Raw genomic sequence first — 25042 nt, 5'->3', positions numbered from 1 at the left:
GAAGTCCCGCCTCCCCTTTCTCATTGGTTGGTTTGGAAAGTTCGAAACATCTTATTGGTTCCAAGGTTGGTCGATGTCGTGAAAGGGTCCTTCCTCCTCCTCGGGGCTGGGGTGTTAGGTGTCCCATACCTGCCTGATCACATGTGAGCCCAAAGTATTGGGAGGGAGACCTTGTGTCAGTGGTTCAGGTTCATGAGAGGTTATGCTCAGAGCTTACAGCAGGCACTAGCCCCTCGGCATCACGGGATATAGCTCTCACAGCACCCTGACAACACAGTGCCACCCACATAGCATAACGCTGCCCTCGAGAGCATGACACTAAGGCTGCTATGCCATGCCAGTGGTGTGCACAGCACCACCCACACTGCGATACCAGGGGGTGGTGAGACCGCCACACCATGCACTTCCACACCACGGCACCAGCACCATGCACTTCCATGCCACGGCACCAGGGTGCTGCGAGACCGCCGCACCATGCACTTCCACGCCACGGCACCAGGGTGCGGTGAGACCGCCACACCACGCACTTCCATGCCACGGTACCAGGGTGCGGTGAGACCGCCGCACCATGCACCTTTACGCCACGGCAGCAGGGTGCTGTGAGACCGCCGCACCATGCACTTCCACGCCACGGCACCAGGGTGCAGCGAGACTGCCACACCATGCATTTCCATGCCACGGCACCAGCACCATGCACTTCCATGCCATGGCACCAGGGTACTGCGAGACCGCCGCACCATGCACTTCCATGCCACGGCACCAGGGTGCTGCGAGACCGCCACACCATGCACTTCCACACCACGGCACCGGGGTGTGGTGAGACCGCCGCACCATGCAGTTCCACGCTGTGGCACCACGCATGCCATGACAGTATGGCACCAGAGGCCGCTCAAAAAAATCTACAGCCTTAGGCAACACTTCCATGTGCCACCGCCCCATACCACTCAAATTGGCCCGGCTGCTGATCTGTCAAGACAAGGGGGCGGCCAGGTCAAATGTGATGTGCCAGGCAGTTGCAAGTGGCATCGCAACCTGGAGTGCAGTGTTGCAATATCACTCAAATTGTCCCAGCTGCCCCTCTGTCATGATGGAGGGGCCAGCTGGATCAAATCTGCCACCCTTGGCAGCTATCCAGGAATCTGCTACCCTAGGCAGATGCCTAGCTGGTATATAGCTAGAGCAGCCTCTGCATGGCACTTTGAGACCTGCACACCATCACATTGCCATGCCATGGCATAATCCATGCTGTGACACTATGACACCTCTATGCCACAACGCTATCCATGCCATGGCGCCACTGAGACTGGCAATTCATAAAACTGCCATACCCGCCACAACACTGTGAGACCATCACGCCAGGGGACCACTATGCCACAGCACTACCCACTCCACAATGCCTTCATGCTGTCACAATGTGCAGACCTGCCATGCTGTGATGTCATGACATTTTTGATATTAGGCCCCCACCACTTTTAAATAGCAGAGAGTGAGGTTGGGAAGGGTCTGGAAAATCTCAAGCTTTTGAGTTTCTCATTGTAAACTCATTTGGGAGAAGCTTAAGTCTTTCATGTTGATGCCTTGGGAGGGGAAGAGAAAAATGCCTATATGAATCTGGGGGGTGAGGAGGAGCATGGGAAGGGTGTTATGCTTTAGCAAGGAGATGATGTGACACTAATGACCTCCCCCTCGCCCCAGCAAAGACCTTTATACCATTAATTTTTGCTTGCTTTGAGGGTTTTCTATACCTGTAGCTGTCAATGAAATCCTCTGCGTCACCAAAGTGATGCATCTCTCACTATAGGGTAGGTCTGGTAAAAAAAACACACAGAATTTCTGTCCTGTCAGAAATTCCGAGATTTTGAAATTTCATTTAGTCCTGAATTGGGATGAATAGTTGAAAGCTCAGCATTTTTTGCAAAATGAAATATTCTGAAAATATTTTGTTGCCACCTTATGAAAATGTTTCATTTCAATAAGGTTGAAACATTTCATTTTGACTAAAATATAATATAGTCAAACAGTTTTAATGATTTCCCACTGAAAAGTTGGACAAAATCAATATGTTCCTGTGAAACATTTTGATTATGTGGAATCAGCATTTTCAGATGGAAAACTATTCCTTCAGAAAATGTTGATCATCTCTTCTGTCCAGCTAGCCAAGCATTGACTCCCTTCTAAACTAGAGGTTGAACAATTTTAATAGGGCCTTTGGGCTAGATTAGCCTAAAGTAAATACATGAATGGTGCTCCCACCCAACAAGCTCCAACAGCAACACCCTGGGGAGAAATTTAGCTCTCCAGGCCCAACTGCTTGGCAGGGTACAGGCCTTTCTACCGGGATGCTCTCCTTGCACTGTACTTGCAGGCTCCATCTTTCATATCAGCTTTTGGCTAGCATGTGTTTGAAGCTTCTCCCACCCCTGTCTAGCAGCTTGAAGAAGGAGCTCTCTCTCTCCCCAGAGATAAGTGGGGAGGAGTTCTTTCTGCTCTTCTATCCAGGAGTGGTTTCTAGAGGTAAGGGGCCACCCAAAAGAAGGCACAGAGGTGAGCATGGGAGAAGAACATGAAAGGTGTAGTCAGATGCCCTTATCCCCAGCCTCCACATGGGTCTTCTTCCCCTCTGAATAACTTCAGAGCTCATCTAGGCTGCTGCTTATGCCTTTCCCAAGCAATAGTAGAGTGCCCTGACTCTTGACAATTTAACTGCTGGCCACAGGTTTCTAAATAGCAGCAATGAAACTGATCAGACCTTTGTTAATATCATTTTCCTCTTTCCTGACAAAGCGGCAGAGGCACTGGAGCTGTCCGACTGCAGATTCAGGAAGATGAAACTGCATTGGTCTCATTTGATTCACATTAGGAAACTTTTTCTGCCACCATAAAGGATAGAAACTTAATGCTGCCTCTAGTCCTTCACTCGTTTACAATCACTTCAATTGCTTTCACCACTTGATGTTTTACTCATCTCTTCCCCTTTTTTAAAGTCACTGTTCTCTTGGAATGAGGCAGTAGCAGCACCCAGGCCGTCCAGAGATGGGTAAAAGCTGGAGATCTTCTCTTTTGCAATGGATAGATAATTAGGAACAGGATCTCTGGGAGGAAGAAGATTTTTCTATTGCGATTTTGTTTCCAGGCAGCTGCTGTAATCTCTCCAGGGATGCAACGAACTCTAGAGTCAATTGTTGTTTTTTAAATGCTCTAATCCCTGTGTAGGTCACCCACCCCTGTCATTAAGCAGCAAGTTAGAGAGGATTTCTTCTTTTTTTTTCTCAATCTTTGATGCTGCTGAGTGACTAGATCCCACTGTATGAAGGTTCAGGATATGACAGATGGGACTAGGCTCTTTCAGGCATTCAAAGAAAATGGCCAGAGAGGATGCTTTTCAGGGTATCCTGGGGCCTACTTGCAAGGGTTAGTCATTGGCAGCCACAAAATGTAGGTGCTTCTTTGGGAACATGTGTACTCGGATGTGCATGTTTCCTAGTGGGGTGGGTGGAGTGGCCACATATGGAGGGAGATTCCTTTTCTGAAATGTTGTTTTTTTTGGGGGGGAGGGGAAGTTGGGGTCTCTCTGGAGCTCAGGGCCTAGATCAGCTGATTCATTCCACCCAGTCTTCGTTCAGACCAAAGTCTCTCTCTCTCTCTCTCTCTCTCTCTCTCTCTTTTTTTTTTTTTGGCTATATAGTGATGTTCAATAAAGAAAAAAAATCAATATATTCTGCAGCATGGGAGGTGACTGTACCATGGTGTTTGTGGCATTGTTTTTTTTTTTAATGGGAAATTTAACCATTAATTGCAGTAAATGTTGATTTAAAAAAAAAATTAATGGCCCCTGTTGAAAAATTGTCACTGCCTTTTGGCACTGCCTGCTTGTCAGCTCCTAAATTATTAAGCCCACAGAGGGTGAATTCTGGATCCTCCAGCTAATGGGAGTTTTCTTTAGACATTCATGATATCCTCCTGATCAATGGCCGTAAGCAAAGGATAGACTTCTGTGGGTGTCTCTGCTCCAGTGTGGAGGGAAATCCTAAAGTTTTCTCCTCTTCCTGAACTTGGCCTCTCCTATAGCCTATGCTGTGCAGGAGGCCAGATTAGATGATCGCAGAGGTCCCTTCTGACCTTATAATCTTTGACTCTATAAACTCCACAGGAGCTTCTCTAACTATGTTTAGTTGGGGGCAATGGAAACCCTGGCTGGCTCAAAAAGGCCCTGGCCTCTCTTCTCACGTAGGGAGCATCAGCTCTCAGAGGTGTGCTCTCTGGGCTAGAAACACATTTTGCACGGAGCTGTGGGAGCTCTCGAGCCAGTCAGGATAGGGCACTGTGATCTAGTGTTTCCCACACCACACACTCTCTGCTTGGCCAGTGGGAGGTGTTGTGATTGACTCATGCATAGGGCAGCAAGATCTCTCCAGCCAGTTCATAGCGGGAGCTGTCATCTCGGTTCACTTGGGGCAGGAGGAGTTCTTTGGCTACCCGACAGGAATGCCATAGTCGAGTTTCACTTGGAGCAGAGGCAGCTCTGAAGCGGGTGGATAGGGAAGTACTGTGTGTGTCCTCCAGTTCAGGACACCAGGAGCTCCCTGCCTAGATAAATTGGCTGGTGGGATCTTGGAACACAGCGTAATGCTTGCCCTACCCTGCACCCAAATGGAAAGTTGTCTGCTCCCTGTGCTGAGCGTTCCCGCTCTGCCTCTAACAAGCGCCACAGAGATAAAACTGACACCACGCCAGAGCAGAGAGGCTACTGTAACCTCAATTCATATCAGACCACCTGTTATCTAGTCCTGTATCCTGTCAACAGCAGCGGTAAGTAGCAGATGCTCCCGAGGAAAGTCCAAGAAAGTCTATAATGAATAGCCAGCCCATCAGCTCTTCAGGGCATGGGCAGCCTACTATGTGCATGTGCAGAGCCTAGCACAATGGGACCCTAGGCACAGCCGGGGCCTCAATGGGCTGCAGCAATACTGATAATAAATAGGGGATGTTTCTTCTACCCCCCTGCCAGTTAGTGGTTGGCTTATGCCTTGCAGCATGAGGGTTTATATCCCTTGTATTTGTAAATGTAGAGCAGCGGTGGGCAAACGTTTTGGCCCGAGGGCCACATTGGGGTTGCAAAACTGTATGGAGGGCCGGGTAGGAAAGGCTGTGCCTCCCCAAACACCCTGGCCCCCGCACCCTATCTGACCCCTGACTGTCCCCCTCAGAACCCCCGACCCATCCAAGCCCCCCACTCCTTGTTCTCTGACTGCCCCTAACTGCCCCCCTGGGACCCTACCCTTTATCCAACCCGCCCTGCTCCCTGTTCCCTGACTGCCCCGACCCCTATCCACACCCCCGGCCCCTGACAGGCCCCCCGGGACTCCCACGCCTATCCAACCCCCCCGTTCCCCATCTCCTGACCGCCCCCCTCGAACCTCCGCCCCATCCAACCCCCACTTCTCCCTGTCCCCTGATTGCCCTGACCCCTATTCACACCCCCGCCCCCTGACAGGCCCCCCGGGACCTCCTGCCCCTTATCCAACCCCCCCGCTCCCCACCCCCTTACTGGCTGGAGCCAGGCATGCCGCCGTGCTGCCCGACAGGAGCACGCACCTCCACCGCCTAGAGCGCTGGCGGCGCAGCGAGCTGGGGCAGCAGGGAGACAGCCGGGGAGGGGCTGGGATTAGCCTCCCTGGCCGGGAGCTTAGGGGCCGGGCAGGATGGTCCCACAGGCCATAGTTTGCCCACCTCTGATGTAGTCTCTTTATCAGAGCTTATAAAGTCAACAAGGATGATTGTCATCATCTAATTTGTCCTCCTGTATAACACATGGCCATAGGATTTCCCAAAATTAAATCCTCTTTGAACTAGAGCAGATCTTTTAGAAAAACATGCAGTCTAGATTGAAAAATTGCTGATGATAGAGAATCCACCACAACCCTCGGTAAATTGTCCCAGTGGTTCATTTTCCTCACTTAAACGTGTGTTAGTCTGAAATCGTCTAGCTTCAACTTCCAGCCATTGGCTTTTGTTGTACCTTTGCCTGCTAGACTGAAGAGCCCATTATCAAATTTTTGTTCCCCCTGTAGGTCCCCATATGGACTGTGATCAAGTCTAATCCTTTGATCTAATCCTTCTAAGCTCTTGGCCTATGTGATATTTGTGATGATGAGTTAGCTATGTGCCAGTGTACACAAATATTTCTTTTGATCACTTTTAATAGTGTTGCCTCTCATGTTCATTGAATGACTCTTGCTGAGAGAGGGTAAAGAAGAGAGCTCACTTTATCTTCTCTACACCGTTCCTTGTTCTCTCTTTCTCTGTCATGTCCTCTTTTAATCACCTCTTCTCGTAGTTAAACAGCACCAATCTTTTCAACTCTCTTCATATACAAGTCTTTCCACCAGCTCTCTGAGCATTGTCCTAGCTCTGTATTCTTTTATTTCTGCTATGGCTTTTGACTTGGGATGACCAGACCTGAACCCAGTATTGAAGGTGAGAGTGTGCTATCAGTTTCTATAATAGCATTATTACATTTTCAGTATAACATTTTTATTCCCTCCTTAATGCATCCTGACATTTTGTTTGCTTTTAATTTATATATATATATATATATATATTTAGCTGCTGCTGCACAAAGAGCAGAGGTTTTCACTGACTGACCCACAATGGTGCTGAGATCTTTTTCCTGAGTGGCCATATTTAATTTAGAACACAGCAATGTGTATAAGTAGCTCCAATTATGCCTTCCAGTACGAGTTACCTTGCACTTGTTATCTGTCGCCATGCTGCCCAATCAACTAACTTTTTTGGTCCCTCTGGAATTTCTGTTTTCAATAACCAACAAAATGTGTCATCTGCACATTTTGCCACTTCACCCTTCACCTCCTTTCTTGATCATTCATAAATAAACTAACACCACTGATTCTAGCACAGCACTTTGGGACACCTCATATTAACATTTTGCCATGTTGAAAACTGACCATTTGTCCCTACTGTTTATTTTCTGTCTCTCAACCAGTTTCTAATCCATTGCAGTATTTTATCTCTCATGCCATGACTATTTATTTTCTTTAATAGCTGCATATAGAGGACTTTGACAAAGGCTTTTTGAATAGCTAGATAAATTATATCATCCAGGTTGTCTTTCTACACCATTTTGTTGACATCCCCAAAGAATTCTAAAAAATTAGAGCGATGCGGTTTTCCTTTACACAACCTGTGCTGGTTTGTCCCTAGCATAGCATGCTCATCAAGTTATATTATAATTCTGCTTGGTAGTGATATGAGTGTAATTTTCCCAGGATCACTCATAGCACTTTTTCAAGAGAAGTACATGTGCAAACCTCCAGTCCTCTTATACAATAGCTGATTTTAATGAGATGACATATTTTTGTTAGCAGCTCAACTTCACTCCTCCATTCCTTCAGAATTCCTTGATGAAATATCATTGGGTGTTGGTGACTTACTCTTCTTTGGTGGATCAGTTTGCCCAGCACCTCCTCTTTTGACAACTCAGTCTGATTGCGCCTCATCTTGGTTACCTTAATAAAGTAGGTCTGGGTGAAATCTCTCTCCAGCACTGTATGCAGTGAAGGATGATGGCAAAGAAATCAAGGCTGCTCTGCCTTATCCTCCTTAATTGCTTCCCTTACTCTCTGGTAATACAACAGATGCTCTTGATCTTTTGCAGGCTTCTTGTTCCTAATATTCTTAAGGAATTTCTTATTGATTTCTAGGTCTTTGGCTATTTGCTGTTCCACTTGGTTCTAACCCTTCTAATTTCCACCTCACATTTTACTTGTGGCAGTCTGTGTTCCTTTCTATTGTTGTCCCTTAGGTTGGATTTCCAGGTCTGAAGGGATAACTATTTGGCTCCAATAACCCCTAAAACCTTGCCAGTTAACTAGATTGCTTTGCTCCTTGCTTTCCGCCATCCTTTTTTTGTCTAGGAGCTGTGAAGGGGTCCACTCATTACAGGGGCAACTCCTTGTGACTGGGTCTAGGAATTAGCTCTCTCCCTGTCTGGTGCCCCCATTTGTCAGTTGCTCATGCTGTGGCCCCTCTCCATGACTTGGGGTGCTCCCTCTTTGTGACCCAGCCCTCGGACTAGGTCATGTTGTAGTCCCACCAAACTGTTCAGATGCTGCCTCAGACAGTCTTCCAGTTCACATCTCCTGGCCCTAGACCCCTTTGCCAGTGTCTGGTAGGGGAACCTGGGGCTGCCTGCTATTCCAGGTTTCAACCCAGAGACCCTATGTCTAGCAGACTCAAACCCTGTTGCTGTTTGCTGGGCATCTTCCTACCCCACCTCTCTATCTCCTAGCCTATCCCTGGTTTATCACCAGAGATTCCTTTGCTCTCCATGGCTACTCCGCCCTTCTCAGCCTCTTGCCAGACTTCCCAGTCCAGGGCAGGACTCTGGGTCTTACTCTCCTGCTGGATCTCCTTCTTGTCCCTGACTAATACCTTTTCCCCTCCAGGGAGTGATTGCAGTTCTCCTCCCTGCAGCCTCTTCCTGTGCTCACTTCCAGGCTTATAATGCTAGCCCAGCTCCTCCCCCAGCTGGGCTTCTTCAGCCATTAGGCCCTGTCAGTCTCTGGTTCCCCTCCAGTTGCAGCATCTAAGGTTAATTGGCCTCTCCTTGTCCACATTAACCTGCTCAGGGCTTGTGTGGAGGCAGATACCCCAGCACAGGGGCATGATGCCTTCTGTGACTTTGATGGGTTGCTTGCCATTGACTTCAGTGGAGCCAGGATATCACCCCAGAAGCCTCCAGGATGAGTCTAAGGATTGTAGTATCCTGGGTTTTGACTTTAGTGTCTTTTTGACTGGTTTCCTCTTTATTTCTTTAAATCCCCTTTTCTAACGTTTAGCACCACAGTGGTCACTTTTGGATGATGTCTCCTCAGAAGATGTTGCTCTAGCTATATGGAGATCCCTATTACTTAGTGGCTCTGTTATGACTACATCTTGAACCAGCTCCTGTGGATTGCTGAGGAGTAAGACTCCAATTCTGTAAAGCACCTAAGCACATGCTTACAGGCCAGATCCTCAAAGGCATCTAGGCACCTAACGCTCATTGATTTCAATGGGAATTAGGTGCCTAAATCCCTTTGAGCATCTGGGCCTAAGTGCTTCGCTGACTCAGGGCCTAAGCTGAGAATAGCCTCTCCTTGGCTGTAGCACCATCCTCCTTGTAGATTTGTGTTCTAGCATTTGTATTTCTACCGTGTTCATTGGATAGTCCTCTCTGTGCAGAAATATTCTCTTTAGATCCTATAGAATCTTGTACTCTTCCACTTGGGCCCCTAGTCGGTTCTTCCTGTATAGTTTATACCAAAGCACGACAGTTTCCCATTTGATTTTGTTTGTTTCAAAAATGTTTGTTATAACAAGCGCCTCTCCCATGGCCAGGCATTCTAGTTCACGTCTGTTTTGTCTTTATGCATCCCACATTGGTCTATGGATATTTATAGCTGTTATTTGTGACAGGGAACCTATTTAATTAGCCCCTTTATCTGACATCACTGTTACTTTTCTAGAAAGTCCCTCTTTGATCCAGCTCTGCTTCTTCTCCATGGCAGCTGAAATTTCTCTCCTATTATCAAATAGAGAGTCAACTTTGTAGGCTTGACATCCCCAGCAGACACTTTGCTCCAACCTGAATGCGCCTTGACAACTATCAGCTTTCTCTCTGCTTGTAGGCTAAATAAATCTTGGCATTTTGCTGCACCAGGTGCCTGGTTCCACTTTAGTTAAGGTGGGGCCCGTTACTTCTATAGTGGCTCTCTTCTTTCTCAAAAGTGCCCCGGTGCCTTGCATTTAGACTGTGAGCTCTTTGGGCAGGGATCCTCTCTTTGTGCTGTGTTTGTGCAGCACCTAGCACAACAGGGTCCTGGTCTAGGCCTAGGGCTCCTAGGTGCTACCCCAATACAAATAATAGATAAATACTATAAACAATGTACATTAGCCCCTTCTTCTTTATAATGTTTTCTCATCCATGTGCTGAGTTCCAGATGGTCCTTCTGTCTAGCTTGCCCTTTGTGAGGAACTGGAAGCATTATAGAGAAAGCAACCATAAAAGTCCTAGATTTAAGCCTTCATCCCAATAATCTAAGTTTAGCTTCCAGGACCTCTCTCTCATACCAGGAACGCGGCACTCACTAGCCGTTGTCTAGATATCTCGGCGGCTCCATCACCTTTGCCCCAAGTTGGCAAGTCACTGTATGGTTCTTAAGCCCCCAGAGGGAATCAAACGTAAACATCACGTTTATTGTTCACAATCAGCTTTACAAAAGAAAAATATATATGATACATATACACACGTGCGCACGTGGAATCTCATGCCACGGATGTACAAAAGAGAGAGAGAGAGCGAGAGCGACTTGGCGTAGTTGGTTTTTCCCCCTCAGTCATGGTGCACTAAGATCACAGTGTTTTACAATTTGAATATGATTGTGTTTGAGCCTCTCCCCCCCCCCCAAATACGTCCCTCCCTCCAGCAGGGGTTAGCTACATCTCGGTATGAGCATAGGGCAACTGGAGGAGAGGCAGGGGATCCAGTAAGAACAGATACTAGAATAATCCAGGAAACAACAATGCGTTTGTCTATCTCCCCTGCACCCCCATTTCTCCACCCTGGGTAGTTGAGAGAGAACAGGGAAAAGATCCAGCAGGTGGAACCACCAGACACGGAAAGTGGAAGGTTTTGAGGAGGGGGGAAGCAAAACACGACACGAGCAATCACAAAACCCCAAAATACCACCTCCCCCCCACAATCGTGTATGCAGACATCAGTGGCTTCACGCAGCTTGGAAACACTGAGTGATCAGGCACTCCAAAGGAAAATGAACTCCCCCACCTGCAGCTTCAAGTCCAGCAGCTTTCCACTCCCCTGCCCCCAAGCCTCTTCCCCTCTAAGGGTGCTGGCTCTTTCCCTGTGCTCTGGTGAAAGTCCATCTTCAAGTCCCCTTTCCCCCCACACCTGCTGTGGTATGCTGAGCAGCTAAGAAGCACAGGCAGGCTACCTCCACATGCGATTAGCAGGTAAAGGGGCTATGGAGCAGGTATGACTACTCAGGACTGGACTATCTATCCCTTGGGCTATTGTTTTCCCTTCATTTCTGTACTCTGGCCCCAGGGAATTCATCTTGGATTCCACCTACTCTCCTTCTTGCTCTCTAACGTCGTCTCCCCACAAGCTGTTGACCATGATCTGGGAAACATGCCCAAGGGAGCACCTCTTCCCCCTTTCCTTTGGTTTGCTCACCACAGAGGTGGCACCCACCACTTGGTGGGCAGCACGGGAAAGCAGTGCCCTAGCTAACAAAGCCATGCTAGCCCTTGCCCTACTCCCAACTGCCTTGAACTTGATATGCAGAACCTTTTCTGCCCCAAAGATCCTCCACCAGAGGGCAGCACAGAGTCTAGCAAAGCAGGTGCAACAGCCAACCATGAGCACTCCCACCAAGGAAAATACCCTCTGCCCCCAGCCTGCCAAGGGGAGTCAGTGATGAGGGGAAATGCAGGTTGTCGGCCAAATGGAAAGAGGAAACATATTGGCTCTATTTCAGAAGAGACTCCAGTTGCAACCCTGAGACCAGGGTGTAATGGCTTGCTTCACTTTTTCCCACCGAGGGCTGTAACTGAGGCCTTTCCAGCAGCAGAGGGGGGAACAGCTGGTTACTGACTCAGCATCTGAGTGTTCAGAGTCAGATAAAATACAAGATGAAGCCTTCAGACCCCAAAGGGTCTGATTCATCTCTCACTATACCAGTGACAATCTAAAGCAACTTCAGTCAAGTCAGTGGAGTTACATCAGGCTGGTGCCAGAGAGAGAAGAATCAGGCCCTGAACTTGTTTTAGGGGGAAAGATTTGGGATCACTCTTTGCTTTTTGTCTGCCTGCTTCCCAGTCCTGGCTGCAAGTGGGACATGCCCACCCCAAATACCTGCATGGCTGGGGGGTGGGGAAAGAAGGCTGAGCAAAGGAACACACCACCCAGCAGCAATCCCAGTTTTGAAAAGCTGCATTCTGATTGGCTCAGAGAGAACACACCAGTTTCTATGCTACAGCCAATCAGATTTGGACCGGGTGCAAATGAAACTGAGTTGACTACAATGGAGCTGCTTTAACATAAGCCAGAGTTGAATCTGGCTCAATCTCTCCATACACACAGTAGATGTGACATATATAGCACAGAAAGAGAACGCATGCTGGTGTGGTAGAGAGGCTTGATCAGCATGGGATGACCACATTATTCCTCGGTGGCACGGCTCTGAGCGAGTTATTCAGGTCATCCTAATTCAGTACCAACAGAACACTCAGATCACCCCGCCTCATCAGAGAGTCTGTTTAGGCCACAGAAAAATGCTTTAAGAAATAGTGGAGAGGTTTTAACAACATTATTGGAACTATCTTGTATCCCTCTGCCTGTAGTCAGGTTCCCTGCATACCAGGAGTCTAACTGTACAAGTCTCAAAGGCGGGGTGAAATTAAAGGACAGAGCACAGTTCCATCCCCCCTGCTAAAAGCAGAGGGAGCACTCCCCTTTCTCTCCCTGCCTTGAGCAAACAGTGCGGCCTCCCAGCTGGCCAGCTCCCCTGTCCCTCTCCCCCAGTGCAAAGGAAGTTCCTTGTGCTGTTTCCATCTACTTTTTTACCGCCCAGAGGAAAAGGTCAACTTGTGCTTTTTAAAAATCTCTAAAAGGCCTTTCTAATACACCGTCACATCATGATTCTGAGGTCAAGCTACCTCCTGATCTATTAGAGCTGGAAACAAAAACTCCTTGTCAGTGGTAAAAGTATCTGATTTTAACTTTGGTGTGGCCCAAGATATTGGACCTTGTCCGTGGGTGGGCATCCCGAGCCTCCAGCTTTGTAATTTTGGTGAGGGGAACATCCCACCTCTAGAGCAGGAAGAATTAGGGAACATTTCTTGGCAGGTTGGCTGGTTTTTAAAGGCAGCTGTTTAAATCACTTCAGAGGTTTGGAATGTTAGAAGTATTTCTAATGGAGATGGCTTCTTGGGCAGAGTGCAGGGAAGGAAGCTAACAGTGCCTGATAAATGCATCTTTCATGTGGCTATCACCACTCCCTATATAGTATAAATATGTGTGTGTGTGTGTGTGTGTTTGCATTTACTGTATTCTTAGCAATAAAAAGGGTTTGCTGATGAGATGGAGTTTGAGTCATATTATATAAATATAGCTATACATAAAAAAAGTATCAGTAAAGTTGGCATTAGCTTTGCCACCCATCCTATTGGCTGTAACTACCTGCTTTCCAAGAGGATGGAAGATATATTTGATTGACTGGGATTGGAGGGGTTGATGGGTAGGGACAGTAATAGGTTGAAGGCAATGCTGTCAAGTAGCTTTAGGCCCAGCATTTAAGTGTGGTAAAAGCATGGCCTAACAAAATATGCTATTACAAATGTCAGGGCATTGGGGGGGGAAAACAATGCTTTTCAAGGAGGATCAGCCTATTGGAAACCCAACACAAGAGCATCAGGCTAGGGTATGGGAATTAGGAAGTGAAACTAACTAAAGCAGAAAGTGAAACTAACTAGGCTTGTTTCATGGTCCCAACTCAGTGACATGCAAAAAGCAAACAAATTGCATCAGTGAGAATAAGGCAATCAGGCTGGGATTTGCAGACGAGCCTAAAGGAGTTATGTGCCCAAATCCCACTGAATTTCAATGAGAGCTGAGTGTCTGCTCCCTTAGGCTCCTTTGCAAATCCCAGTCAAAGGCCTCGTCCACATTTAAAAGTTTTACAGGATAACAATGTTGGATGAGGATGTGTGTGATTTTTTTAATTAAAGTAGTTACACTTGTACCAGTATAAAGCGCATTATACAAGCAAAGCTTATTCTGCTTCCTGAACCAGAATAAGCCATACCAGTATAAGTATTTTGATACCAGTATAACTGCATCCACACTATAGCTGGGGTAAGTTTGTTCTGTTTGCTACTTTAACTATACTGGTACAGTTAAACTAGCAAAACTTTCTGGGGTACTCAAGCCCTTCGCATGTTCTAACTCTGTTGGCTTCAGTACTAGGAGGGGCTAGCAGGCGTAACACAGTCAGGGCTTTTGTTTTAAGTCTGTGGGACAGATTTGCCCCCTGCTTCTGCAGGCAGTTGCAAATTGTACCAGGTTGAGGGGAGAGCGCACCTCCAGGAGAAGGCAATTAGTGCCCCCACTGCATGCTCCACAGCGGGGAGGGGGTGGGGTCCACACAGTCTGCCCGCAGCTCCAGCACACTGAGGCTGCACCAGCTGTTACCCAGTTCTGCTTTCACCCTTCCCCAACCCAGCACCATTCACTTCTGAGACTGGACTGATCCCAGGCAGGGAGTTCCTTGCATCACCCTCCCCCCTATTTCAGGCTGACTTCCTCCCACTGTGAGCTCTCCACCAGGGCCTGGGACAGTGGAATGAATCTGGCCCTGTGAGTTTTACGTTGACAGTCTCCTTTTCAGGGGAATTAAAGGGGATGCAGGAGCAGTGGAAGGAATGAACAATCCTATTTTAAGAAAGGAAACAGAAATGGGACAGCTTTTGAGAATCGATCAGGGGCTTGTTCTTGTCCCCCATCGTTCAGAGGCTACAAGACTTTTTCATGTAGTAAATATTAAGTCTGAGTTTCTCAAATCTGCCTACAGGATGTCAAAGCTCAAACTAAATGGGGTTTGAGCAGGGGTTCTCAAACTGGGGGTTGGGACCCCTCACGGGGTCGCGAGGTTATTACTTGTGGGGTTGCGAGCTGTCAACCTCCACCCTAAACCCCGCTTTGCCTCCAGCATTTATAATGGTGTTAAATATATAAAAAAGTGTTTTTAATTTATAAGGGGGGGGGTCGCACTCAGAGGCTTGCTGTGTGAAAGGGGTCACCAGTACAAAAGTTTGAGAACCACTGGATTTGAACATCCAAATGCCTCTAGGCAGCTGTGACAAACTCAGCCTTAAAGCATTAAGTTCTACCCAGGATGAGTTTGGCCCATTTGTGGCAAGAGGAAATGAACAAAACCTGTTAAGTCCTCTGTGGAACTCAGGTGTTAGTAGCTATAGGAGACGGGGGGAATCCAAGGGGAATCCCAGCTGGCAAGACCATGGAGCTAATATCTGGAGGAGGGTTTATCACTGTGACACTCCCAGTGGAATATGGAGTGATCAGAGAAATATTAGTTTGGGTGTTCCCAGTCAGCCAATGGCTTCCCCAGGACCAGTGACCCCCAGCTAGGCTCTACAGCCTTTGCAGTTCCACCCAGTACCCACGCCAGACTGGCGATGCTAGCAACAGGATGTGCAGAGAGGAGAAATGTTGGCTCGGGAGTTCCCAGTGTACCTATGGCTCCCCCATCCCCACACCAGAGCAGCCCCCTGGTGGTGCCATTGTATGGATGGTTGGTGGAGGACCTTGCCACTTACTTGTTACGAGTCAAATAGGCCTTAACTGGCACAATAAAACAAACAGCGTCAAATTTCTTTGAGTTCAGATGGTTTTCTTGCCCCTCCCACCTTCCTCCCCGCGTGGATTCAGAACTCAAGATGTTTCTATTTGGGAAAAAGGGGATCCCTGACGCCTCGTTCCTTAGGTGGTGTGGAGGCAGGGGACGTCGCTGTCATGCTCCTTTCCATGGGTGGGGGTGGGGGGGCTTCTCAGGCCTTCATCCTCTCCTCACACATCTCGAAGCTCCACTTGGTGGCGCCCCCAAGGACCTCCACTAGTTCGTCGTCCCACTGGATCACGTTGCCTTGCAGGTGGGAGGTGCAGTTGGCCAAGCCCAGGATCTCGGTGGGTGTCAGGATATGGTCCCATATGTTGAACTGAGCTATCTCGCCGACAAAGGCCTGGGTCGCGTCAAATCGCCCGCCCAACGTATCCTGCACCAGCACATTGAGGGTGGGGGGTATCAGCCCATTAACAGGGAAAAGGTAGAAAGTGAGAGGGAGAGACAGTGAATGAGAGACATACAAATGAAACGAGGGGGAGGGAAAGAGAGAGGGAGAGAAAGGAAAAGTGAGAGGAGAGAAGAGGTGAAATAGAGAGGGGAAAAGAAGAAACAGACAGAAATGGAGAAAAAACAAAGGAGATTAAATGGCAAGAGTGAACAAATGAAAGAGAGAGAAACATGGAGAGAAAGTGAGAGAGAGACAGACAAGGGTAAAGCGAATACAATGAATGAATATGGCCACTGCACTATTCCTGACTATCTCAGATTTCTCTTCTGGAGGATCCCCTTTTCCAGGCTGTGTGTGTGATCCGTAGGGGCTGTTACAGTAAACACACACAATGGCTGAAGGCTGAATACAGCATTGCCAAGCGAACTCCCACCCAAACTCCCAGGTGCTCTACAACCATCTGGGGACTATAACTGAGCTTTGGCCTGGAAGCAATCAGGGAGGGAATTCCAAAGAGAACCCAGGCTCTTGCTGTGTAGGGCTGACACAGGCCGTATGCTCAGTCCCCACCCCACCACCACCCCTGAGGAGAGGCTGTGGGAGGTGGACACTGCATCAGTCAACAATGGTCCCTCTGATCAGCTGAGGAACTATTCTGACCAACTCCAGATAGGGTGGTAGCTGCAGTCCGGGGAGAGTGCTAGAGGGGACACGAGTTTTCTGCTTTTGAGGCTTACAAATACCCCAAAGGCTGTGCATATTCCCCAGACACCAGGTTAATTGTTCCCAAGATGACGCAGCAACTGCAACCCACCTGCTCCTGGCCCAGGATTATCACCCCGTGGGGTTTGATGGGATGCCAGGCGGCCAGGTTCTCACTGGACCCACGCTGCTCACCATCCTCATATGCCCACCATACGCCATCCCGGGTGGTCCAAGCGATGCAGATGTGGTGCCATGTCCCATCCTTCAGATTCAGGGGCAGCTGGGCAACCTTAAAAAAAAAAAACAAACAAACCAGGAATGTCATGGGGCTGCCTTACAACCCACAGTGCGGGCTTGGGATGTTGTGAGACAATCTCTCCCAGCAGTCACTTGCAGCAGCAGGTCAGGAGTCCTGCACAGACCTTCTCCCACTGGCTCTGACACACAGCAGCCTGATGTTCAGGGATAGTGCAGAGGGGAAAGGGAGATGTTAGGTTGGGGGGGATAGATCCTCAGGACTGTGCCTGGAAAGATGAGGATCCCCTCAGGAGGAAGGAGGTGGAGAGAGGGGAAAAAGAAAGGAGGCAAATAAGAGAGGAAGGGAAAGATAGGAAAAGGGAGGGGGAGGGAGCAGGGAGAAGGGAAGAGGAGGGGTGGGTAGATAAGGTGTCTGAGTTAGAAACAACATGGTCTGGTAGACACGCCTCTCCCCTCTCCAGGACAAGGGGAAACATGGAGGTAATCCCCATCACTGGGAGTAGGGTGGGAGGCTCCTTCCCCCCCCACCCACAGGAAAGGGTGGCATACACGCCTATGCTCCCACCTCAGAGGCTCTAACCCCTCCTGACCTTGTCGTTGATGAGCAGCTCCATGGGATTGTGTCCCCACTCCATCAGCACAATCTCGTTGGCTTGCCCGGGAGCAGAATAGGAGAAAGGAGTGCCCAGCCCTGAGGAGGCTTTGGACTTCAGCCACATGCAGACTGTGAAGGAGAAAAGCTCCGGCAGGCTCTTCTTCATCCGTGCGTACATGTAGTTGGTCCGTACGGGGATGGTCACCTTGTAGGCATCTGGAGGGTTAAAGTCTGGTGCTCCTGGGTGCTCTTGAGTGAAGAAAGAAGAGGGGGGAAAGAAACAGAGCTACAGGTGAGTAACAGTGGGACTGTCCCATAGAAACACTGAGAATTAAACCAACCCAACACTAAAATCAACCCTACAGAATAGAACCCTCGCTGACAAGGGCCACTGACAGCACTTGCAGCTCAGCACCATCCTGCCCCCATGTACAGCACCAACTCAGCTGCAACTGTTAACAGCCACTGTCAGCGGCAGTTCTGTTTCGTGGGCTAGACAAGGCCGCATTGAAAGGGCCTGGTGAAATCAGACAGGCCCAGCAGCAATAGTGCAGTGAGCACAGTGCATAGGAGAGATTTGAAAGAACACCCTCACTGCTCCATATCTGGCCCTTCAGACACTGTGCCCTATATCTGAACCTGGCCCGAGTCCAGGTTAGATTGTAATCTCCTTAGCCACAGGCTGTGTTTCCACTTATTTGTACACTGATAAATAATCATTAGAGTGACACGGTATTTCATTTCTAGCCCAAAGTATCTACCCTTCCTTCTGATTAAGAACAGTGAGGCACCCACATGTGCATAGCTGGCAGATGGAGGGTAGGATTTTTTGAATCAGCCAGGAGCATATCATGGTTTAATCAGACTCTCCCCTACCAGTACTGACCCTGTTCCAACTCAGAAACTCGGCTCTGGAGAACGCTCAGCTCCTTCTCCACCTCTTGTTGCTGCTGGTCATTGTTGCTGGTAACGGAGGAGCGTTCTTTCTCCAGAGACAGTATCTTGGAGAGGAGCTGCTCCTCTATCTCCTCCATCTTGGTGTGGAGCACATCTCGGGTCAGCACAGGGGAGGAGGAGGTGGAGATGTTGGCTCGTGCTGGGAGCTCCTGCTGCACTCAGGAAGAGAGGTGGAGAACAGGGAGGGGAGAGGGAAAGGAAGAAAGACAAAAATCAGGGATAAACATAATCACAAAGATGAAAACAAATTATCTAGCACCATCACTTCAGAGACACCTGGGGATAAAGCATTGGACTTCCAAGTCAAAGTGGTTGGTCTTTAAGGCCCTCAGTCTTCATGTGACCCTCACCTTTAGGAGCCTCCATCTAAATTTGAACCTCACCTTTAAGAGACTCCATTAGTTTCATTACAAACATCTCTGACATTAAGCATGTCAACTGGTTACCCTTCATGATCCTTCCCTGTTACCTTGGGGTTGAATAGAGAAAGGGACTTCCACGGACGTCCGTTCTCTCCCTGGACAAACTTTCTCAGGAGACCATCACCATGGGGCTGTGACTGGAAATTTTGTGAGGATTTTCCCAATGGCCAGGGATTGGACACTAGATAGGAAGGGCTCTGAGTTACTTCAGAGAATTCTTTCCCAGGTGTCTGGCTGGTGGGTCTTGCCCACATGCTCAGGGTCCAACAAATCGCCATAAGGAATTTTCTCCAGGGTCAGATTGGCAGAGACTCTGGGGGGTTTTTGCCTTCCTCTTCAGCGCAGGGCATGGGTCACTTGCTGGTTTAAACTGGTATAAATGGTGAATCTGCTGTAACTTGAAGTCTTTAAATCATGATTTGAGGACTCCAGTAACTCAGCCAGAGGTTAGAGGGTCTATCACAGGAGTGGGTGGGCAATGTTCTGTGGTCTGCGATGTGCAGGGGGTCTGACTAGATGATCACAATGGTCCTTTCTGACCTTAAAAGGCTCTGAGTCTATAACGGTGGCTGGGGCTGAGCAACGAAAGATCAGAGGTCCCCTCCCTGCCACTCTCATCTCCGACTTTCAGGCGACTGTCATTGTAACATCACAAAGTGGAGCTGTAATCCTCTTAGCTCAGCTCAGTCGCTGCTCTCTCTGTGTGGTTGTGTGTGAGGTCACAGCAGGTAGTACATGGCAAAGTGGGGGGAGGACCTGTGACAGGAGATAAGGCCCCAGCTGGTAAAGCTCCCCACCAGGGTGTGTATTAACTTGTATAACAGAAACTTGGGGTGTAGTGGCCACACTTACAGTGTCTCCGGTTACTGGGAGTTTAAATCCCAGCACTGAGATTTACAGATCATGCCTGTGCTGCACAGGTGTCCACACCCCAAACTCCCGAAGTCCTACCTTCCCACGGACCAGGCGGAGAATATAACCTGCATAGGATTCTTTGAGGCAGGCTCTGGTTTGGCTATTGCAAAATCCTGGTCAGGAACATTGAGGGGATGTCCCAAGATGTTACAGCACTTTCAAAAGACCCAACCATCATCCTGCAGGCTCCTTGTGGACACCAGGTCAGTGGGAGAAGGGGATGGTATTACCCCGTGGTGGTGGAAGCTGGGGTGAGAGGGGAGAGCTGAATGAAAAGGTGTTGCCCTTTGGGGGCCCTGCTGCACAGCGTTTGTCTATGACCCTGCCCATTCTGGCAGAAGGGGTCAGCTCAGCCAGAGAAACCGTCCGATTCAAACCCATCCCCAGGTGATGTTGTTTGCGAGGGCAGGGTATTGTCTTAGCCTAAAATGTACTGCCTCCTCTATGTAATCAGTTTGGTGATGGCAGATGGTGCTGTGGGAGTCAGTCCTCGACACCATCCCACATGCCTCCTGCTCTTAACGCCAGCGTGGGGAAGGTGAGGTGGCTGCTGCCGGGATGCATTCCCCCTCAAATATCAGCTCTTCCCTGGACTAGCTTACACTCTCGGCCTCCCTTTGTGCTGGGCTTCACAAATCCTCTCAAGGCTACTTATGTCAGGGCCGGGGTGTCTGTATGTGTGTGTGGCTAACTGTGGTCACCTTCCACCCTCTTCCCGTTCCAGCCCTCCTCCTGACCATGTGGAATTGAGGAGCTGCTTCATGCTATCTCCCATTCTCTTCCCCCAGCGAAACAACCTTCCTTTATTTCCCCCGTGTACCCCTCCTGCTATGTTAAGCTTAGGCTCTCCTAAGACGCGGGGTCGGGTGGGAAAGAAGTTGAACAGCTGTGATGCTCAGCCTTTGCCCCCCAGAGCTGGCCTGAGATGAGGTCATGGCACTCAAGGCTTCTGGATAATCACTGCTTAGTTAATGACTTGGGGAGAGGGCATTTGGGAGTACAACCAGCTCAGGTGAGCGCTGATATCGGCTCAAAGTGGCAGGCGAGGAAGGAAAATGTGCCGGGGCAGGAGAACTGACCTGAAAGATCAAACCCTGACTCTGTCTCTTGCTCTCTTTCCAGGTGTCTGGAGCACAGTTTCCTCACCCACCTAGTTTGTCTGTTTACATGTAACCAATCCATCTCTGCCTGCCTGCTCCACCCCTGCCTATGGCGTATTGGTCTGTTTTTATACACATGTACATCTGTCCTGCTTTTCCATTGAAGCCTCCTGCCTCTTTTAGAGTTGGATTTGCAAGAAGTATTGATGGTTGGAAAAACCTTCGTTACTGAGACATCCCTCAATTGATAATTCCTGTTACAGACCTAGGCTAGAGAGAGGAAGGACACAAAATACCATTAACTGACCAGCTGGGATATTAACCTGAGCACCTTCCACCCACCTCCAATGAAGCATTACATGAAAGTCCCTTCCACCCGTCTCTAGTGAGACGTTACAGCAATGTCGCTTCTGCCCCTCTCCAGTGGCTTGTCCAGTTAAGGATCCTTTGGCCCTTTTGGAAAAATTTGGGGTATAATTCTGATGCCCAAGCAAATCTTTTCCTCACAATAAAACAGGCTCCATTATACCAGGCCATGTGCTAGCTCTTTCAGTTGCTGTGCTCTGAGGTCTGACTGGGGATAGGTTACGGCAGGGGGAGTGGTGAAGCCCTATCCACGCCCCACCAAAAATCCCCAACTGCACCCACAATCTCAGAGTAGCTAGAGGTCTGATAAAAGGACGAGACATGAAAGAGTTCATAACTGAAACTGACATCTTTAGGGTTAGAATCAACCCTGCAGTGACCGGAACAGGAGCTCTTAATGCCACTCTCAAGACCAAAAGTCTGCTTTGTGTATAGGATCAATGAGCAGAAAGGAATGGAAAAGGAATTTCTGTACACACCACGTGGTGGGTTGGGCCAAAGCTGCTCCTCTGCAGGGCTGTGATAGAGGATGAGACCCCTGGGCATGCAGTGTGAATCTACGGGGTTCCTGCACCTTCCTCTGAAGCATCTGCTGCTGCTGGTGGTCAGAGACAAGATACTGGGGTAGATGGTCTGGCAATTCCTATGCATCCCCAGGCCACTTCACTGCACTTCTACCTTGACATAGGGTCACCATACATGTCTGCCTTCCACCCACCTGACACACAGCATGACAGTGGAACCCACAGGAATTAGTTCCACTGTACTTAAGACCATCAGTGGTGACAGGATTGGGGCAGCATTTGCAACATAGCAGCAGCCGCAATGTCTAATGCTCTTCATCAATAGATCTCAAAGCACTTTATGTAACTGTCTCCATTTTACAGATGGGGAAATGGAGGCACAGAGAGGTGAAGTGACTTACCCAAGTCACCCAGCAGAGCTGGGAATAGAACTCAGGTCTCCTGAGTCCCTGTCCAGTGCTCTAACCACTAGTCCACACCACCTCCCTATAGATAGCATTATTATTATTTCACTCCAGACTGCACTGGGTCTGTGTTCTGAAGGTCTCTTCCACAGCCCTAAAGCCTAGAAACTGAATGTTAATGTTCAATGAGAGTTTCAATGTAGAGCTGGTTGAAAAAGCAGGGATCTACTTTCTATACATATTTTGAATGAAATGAATTTGTTTTAATTTTTGTGTGTGTGGAATTTTCAACTTCATCAACCAAATGACTCAGAATGATTTTTTTCCTTCCTGGAACCATTTCAAACACATTTTTCACACTGTTCAAAAATCCATTTGTCATCAACAGAAAAAAACTTTTAAACAAGCTATTTTCCTTCCACCCTGCTTAGATGTTAAGGAAACTGATGGGCCTTCAGGCTGTTCTACTGCAAACTGGCTTGGTCTGAGCCCAGACTGCACTGCCAACAGGCACCCCACTACTATGTGGGCTAAGAAAGGGATCCAGAGAAAATTCTCCATTTCCTGCTTTGCTTCATTGGAAACTGTCACAGGGTGGTGGCTTCCTGTATTTTCACAGACTAGAAGCTTCTGCAAAGGCCAGCAAAAGTAGATTTCTGACTGATTCCTATTATCACTGCCAGCAGCACTTCTGGTTCCCTAGCGGAGAATAACTGGCATTGTCTGTTTTGTAACTGGGAAGCAGAATCAGAGGGGAATCCTCTTGGTTTTAAATCTTTTTATTTACCCTGTAAAGTTATCTTCCATCCTGATTTTGCAGGTGTGATTCTTTTACCTTTTTTAAAATAAAATTCTTCTTTTAAGAACCTGATTAATTTTCAGTGTCCTAAAAACCAGGGATTTGGTCTGTGCTCACTTTGTTAACCTAATGGTTGGTATATTATTCTCAAGCCTCCCCAGGAAAGGGAGTGAAGGGGCTTGGGGGGATATTTGGGGGGGGGGGGGTAGGGCTCCAACTGGCCCCTCCCTGAATGTTTGTTTAAATCACTTGGTAGTGGCAGCAATACCGTCCAAGGACAAGGAAAGGAATTTGTGTATTAGGGAAGTTTTAACCTAAGCTGGTGGAATATATGCTTAGTGGGTCTTTCTTGTGGGTCCCCACATCTGTACCCCAGAGTTCAGAGTGGGGAGGGAACCCTGAGAGGCCCCCTGTCTGGGAGTCTAACTGGAAGGTTTAAACTGGTAGGAGACCCTATCTGGGAATGTCTTGCATGCAGCCTTCCCACTGCTGGCAACAAAACTAACTACCAAGGGAAGCACAGACTTGGAATAGGAGCTATTCAAGCAAAGCAGCAACAAAAGAACTCATTAGCACGCCCGGAAATTTAAAACAAAGCAGCTCCGTGTAATTTGATTGAAATAAGCAAACAGGCTGCAGGGTTAAAGTGGACTCCATTCAAGCAAACCTATACAAATGGAACAGCGCCTCCACCTCCTTCTCCTCCTACCAGCTCTTCCCTAAGCTCTCGCTAGTGTCCTCAGGTACATATTGCATTTCCTCACTCCTGCTCTCTTCAGTTAGTGGTGGCTAGAACAGCTTCTTCATGTAGTTAATCCACACATGGGCTTTTTCCCCTCAAAGGGAGATCAGTGTTCGGCATTCTTTGCCCCCCTTCCAGGCTTTGGTGCAGGAGCTCTTGCAGGTCTCAGATCATGTATGTTGTGAGCTCTCAGACCTTGACTGAAGTGTTGGGTGGTGTTGAAACTTTAACAAGGATGTTCCTTCATCAAAATCTTCATTAGTCATAGAAGTGATGTAGGTGTCCAGATAAACAAACTAAAATGATAGAGCCAGCTCTTCAGTTGATGGTCTGGTCCAAAGGGTTTTTAAACAGTCTGACTAAAATCTCCTTCTCCTCTCTACTGGCTGTGTGAAGTCACTAGTTCAAGAGTTTTCCAGGGCAGACAAGGCCTGAACTTTTAACGTAAACAAACAAGCAGAAACCTCTCTCACACACCCTTTCAGGCCTTCTTTATTCCTCATCAATAGAGCTGGGGGGGAAAAAGGGAATCCCCTTTCACACAGGATTTTGATACTTTGAAATCTGGTTTCATTCCAATTAGGAATGAAAACCCAACATTTTGAAATTCTTTGCAAATGAAGCCTCTACGCTGGGGCAGTCTGACTTGTGTAAAGCCATGGAGCCATGGGCTCTGGAAGCCCTGGGCTTCCCAGCCCCAAGGCAGTCTGGCGAGCTACCCTGAAGCTGCAGACCCAGGAAGTACTGGGGTCTCCAGCCCTGGGCAGTCCGGCAGTTTTGAAACCTACCTGGCAAAATATTGTGACTCGGCGAATCAGCAAATTCTGATGAAAAAATGTTTGGTCAGAAATTTGCCAACCAGCTCTGATCCAAAAGAAGCAAAGAAAGGGCACAAGCTCTTTTTAATATTAAGTTTTGCAGGTCACCTTAGTCGATCATTAGATTCATTGAGTTTAAGGCCAGGAGGAACCTTCATGGTCAAATAGTATGACCGCCTGCAAAACACAAGCCAGAGAACCTCACCCAGTAATTCCTGAATCAAGCTCACAACTTCCATTTGAGAGAAAGATAACCAGTCTTGATTTAAAGACTTCAAGTGATGGCGAATCCACCGCATTCCTTGGTAATTTATTCACTGGTTAATTACCCTCACTGTTAAAAATGTCGACCTTATTTCTAGTCTAAATTTGTCTGACTTCATTCTCCAACCACTGGATCTTGCTATGCCTTGTTCTGCTAGGTCAAAGATCTGTCTCCTCTCAGATCAGAAATCAGCATGGAATCCTGCCCTTCGGTGTGTTGGGTGTGTCTCCTTTCTCTGGAATGGTGAACTGGAATGGTCTAGGATCAGGAAGGCATATTCC

At 48.2% G+C, this 25042-nt stretch overlaps 1 protein-coding gene across 1 annotated transcript in view; it reads right to left on the bottom strand.

Annotated features, from left to right (window-relative positions):
- Positions 1-10236: 10236 nt before the first annotated feature.
- NPTXR (neuronal pentraxin receptor) overlaps positions 10237-25042 on the bottom strand; it is a 62207-nt gene continuing 47401 nt past the window's right edge. Inside the window, exons 3-6 of the mRNA XM_054008597.1 lie at positions 18336-18558; positions 17445-17698; positions 16706-16885; positions 10237-15873 (exon numbers count right to left, since the gene is read on the bottom strand). Of these exons, the coding sequence (XP_053864572.1) occupies positions 15649-15873; positions 16706-16885; positions 17445-17698; positions 18336-18558 (882 nt within the window). The 3' untranslated portion in view covers positions 10237-15648. The remainder of the gene's footprint in view (positions 15874-16705; positions 16886-17444; positions 17699-18335; positions 18559-25042) is intronic.

Source organism: Malaclemys terrapin, chromosome 1, assembly GCF_027887155.1.
Source record: "Malaclemys terrapin pileata isolate rMalTer1 chromosome 1, rMalTer1.hap1, whole genome shotgun sequence".
NCBI lineage: Eukaryota > Metazoa > Chordata > Testudines > Emydidae > Malaclemys > Malaclemys terrapin.
This window is presented reverse-complemented; position numbering and strand designations above follow the sequence as displayed.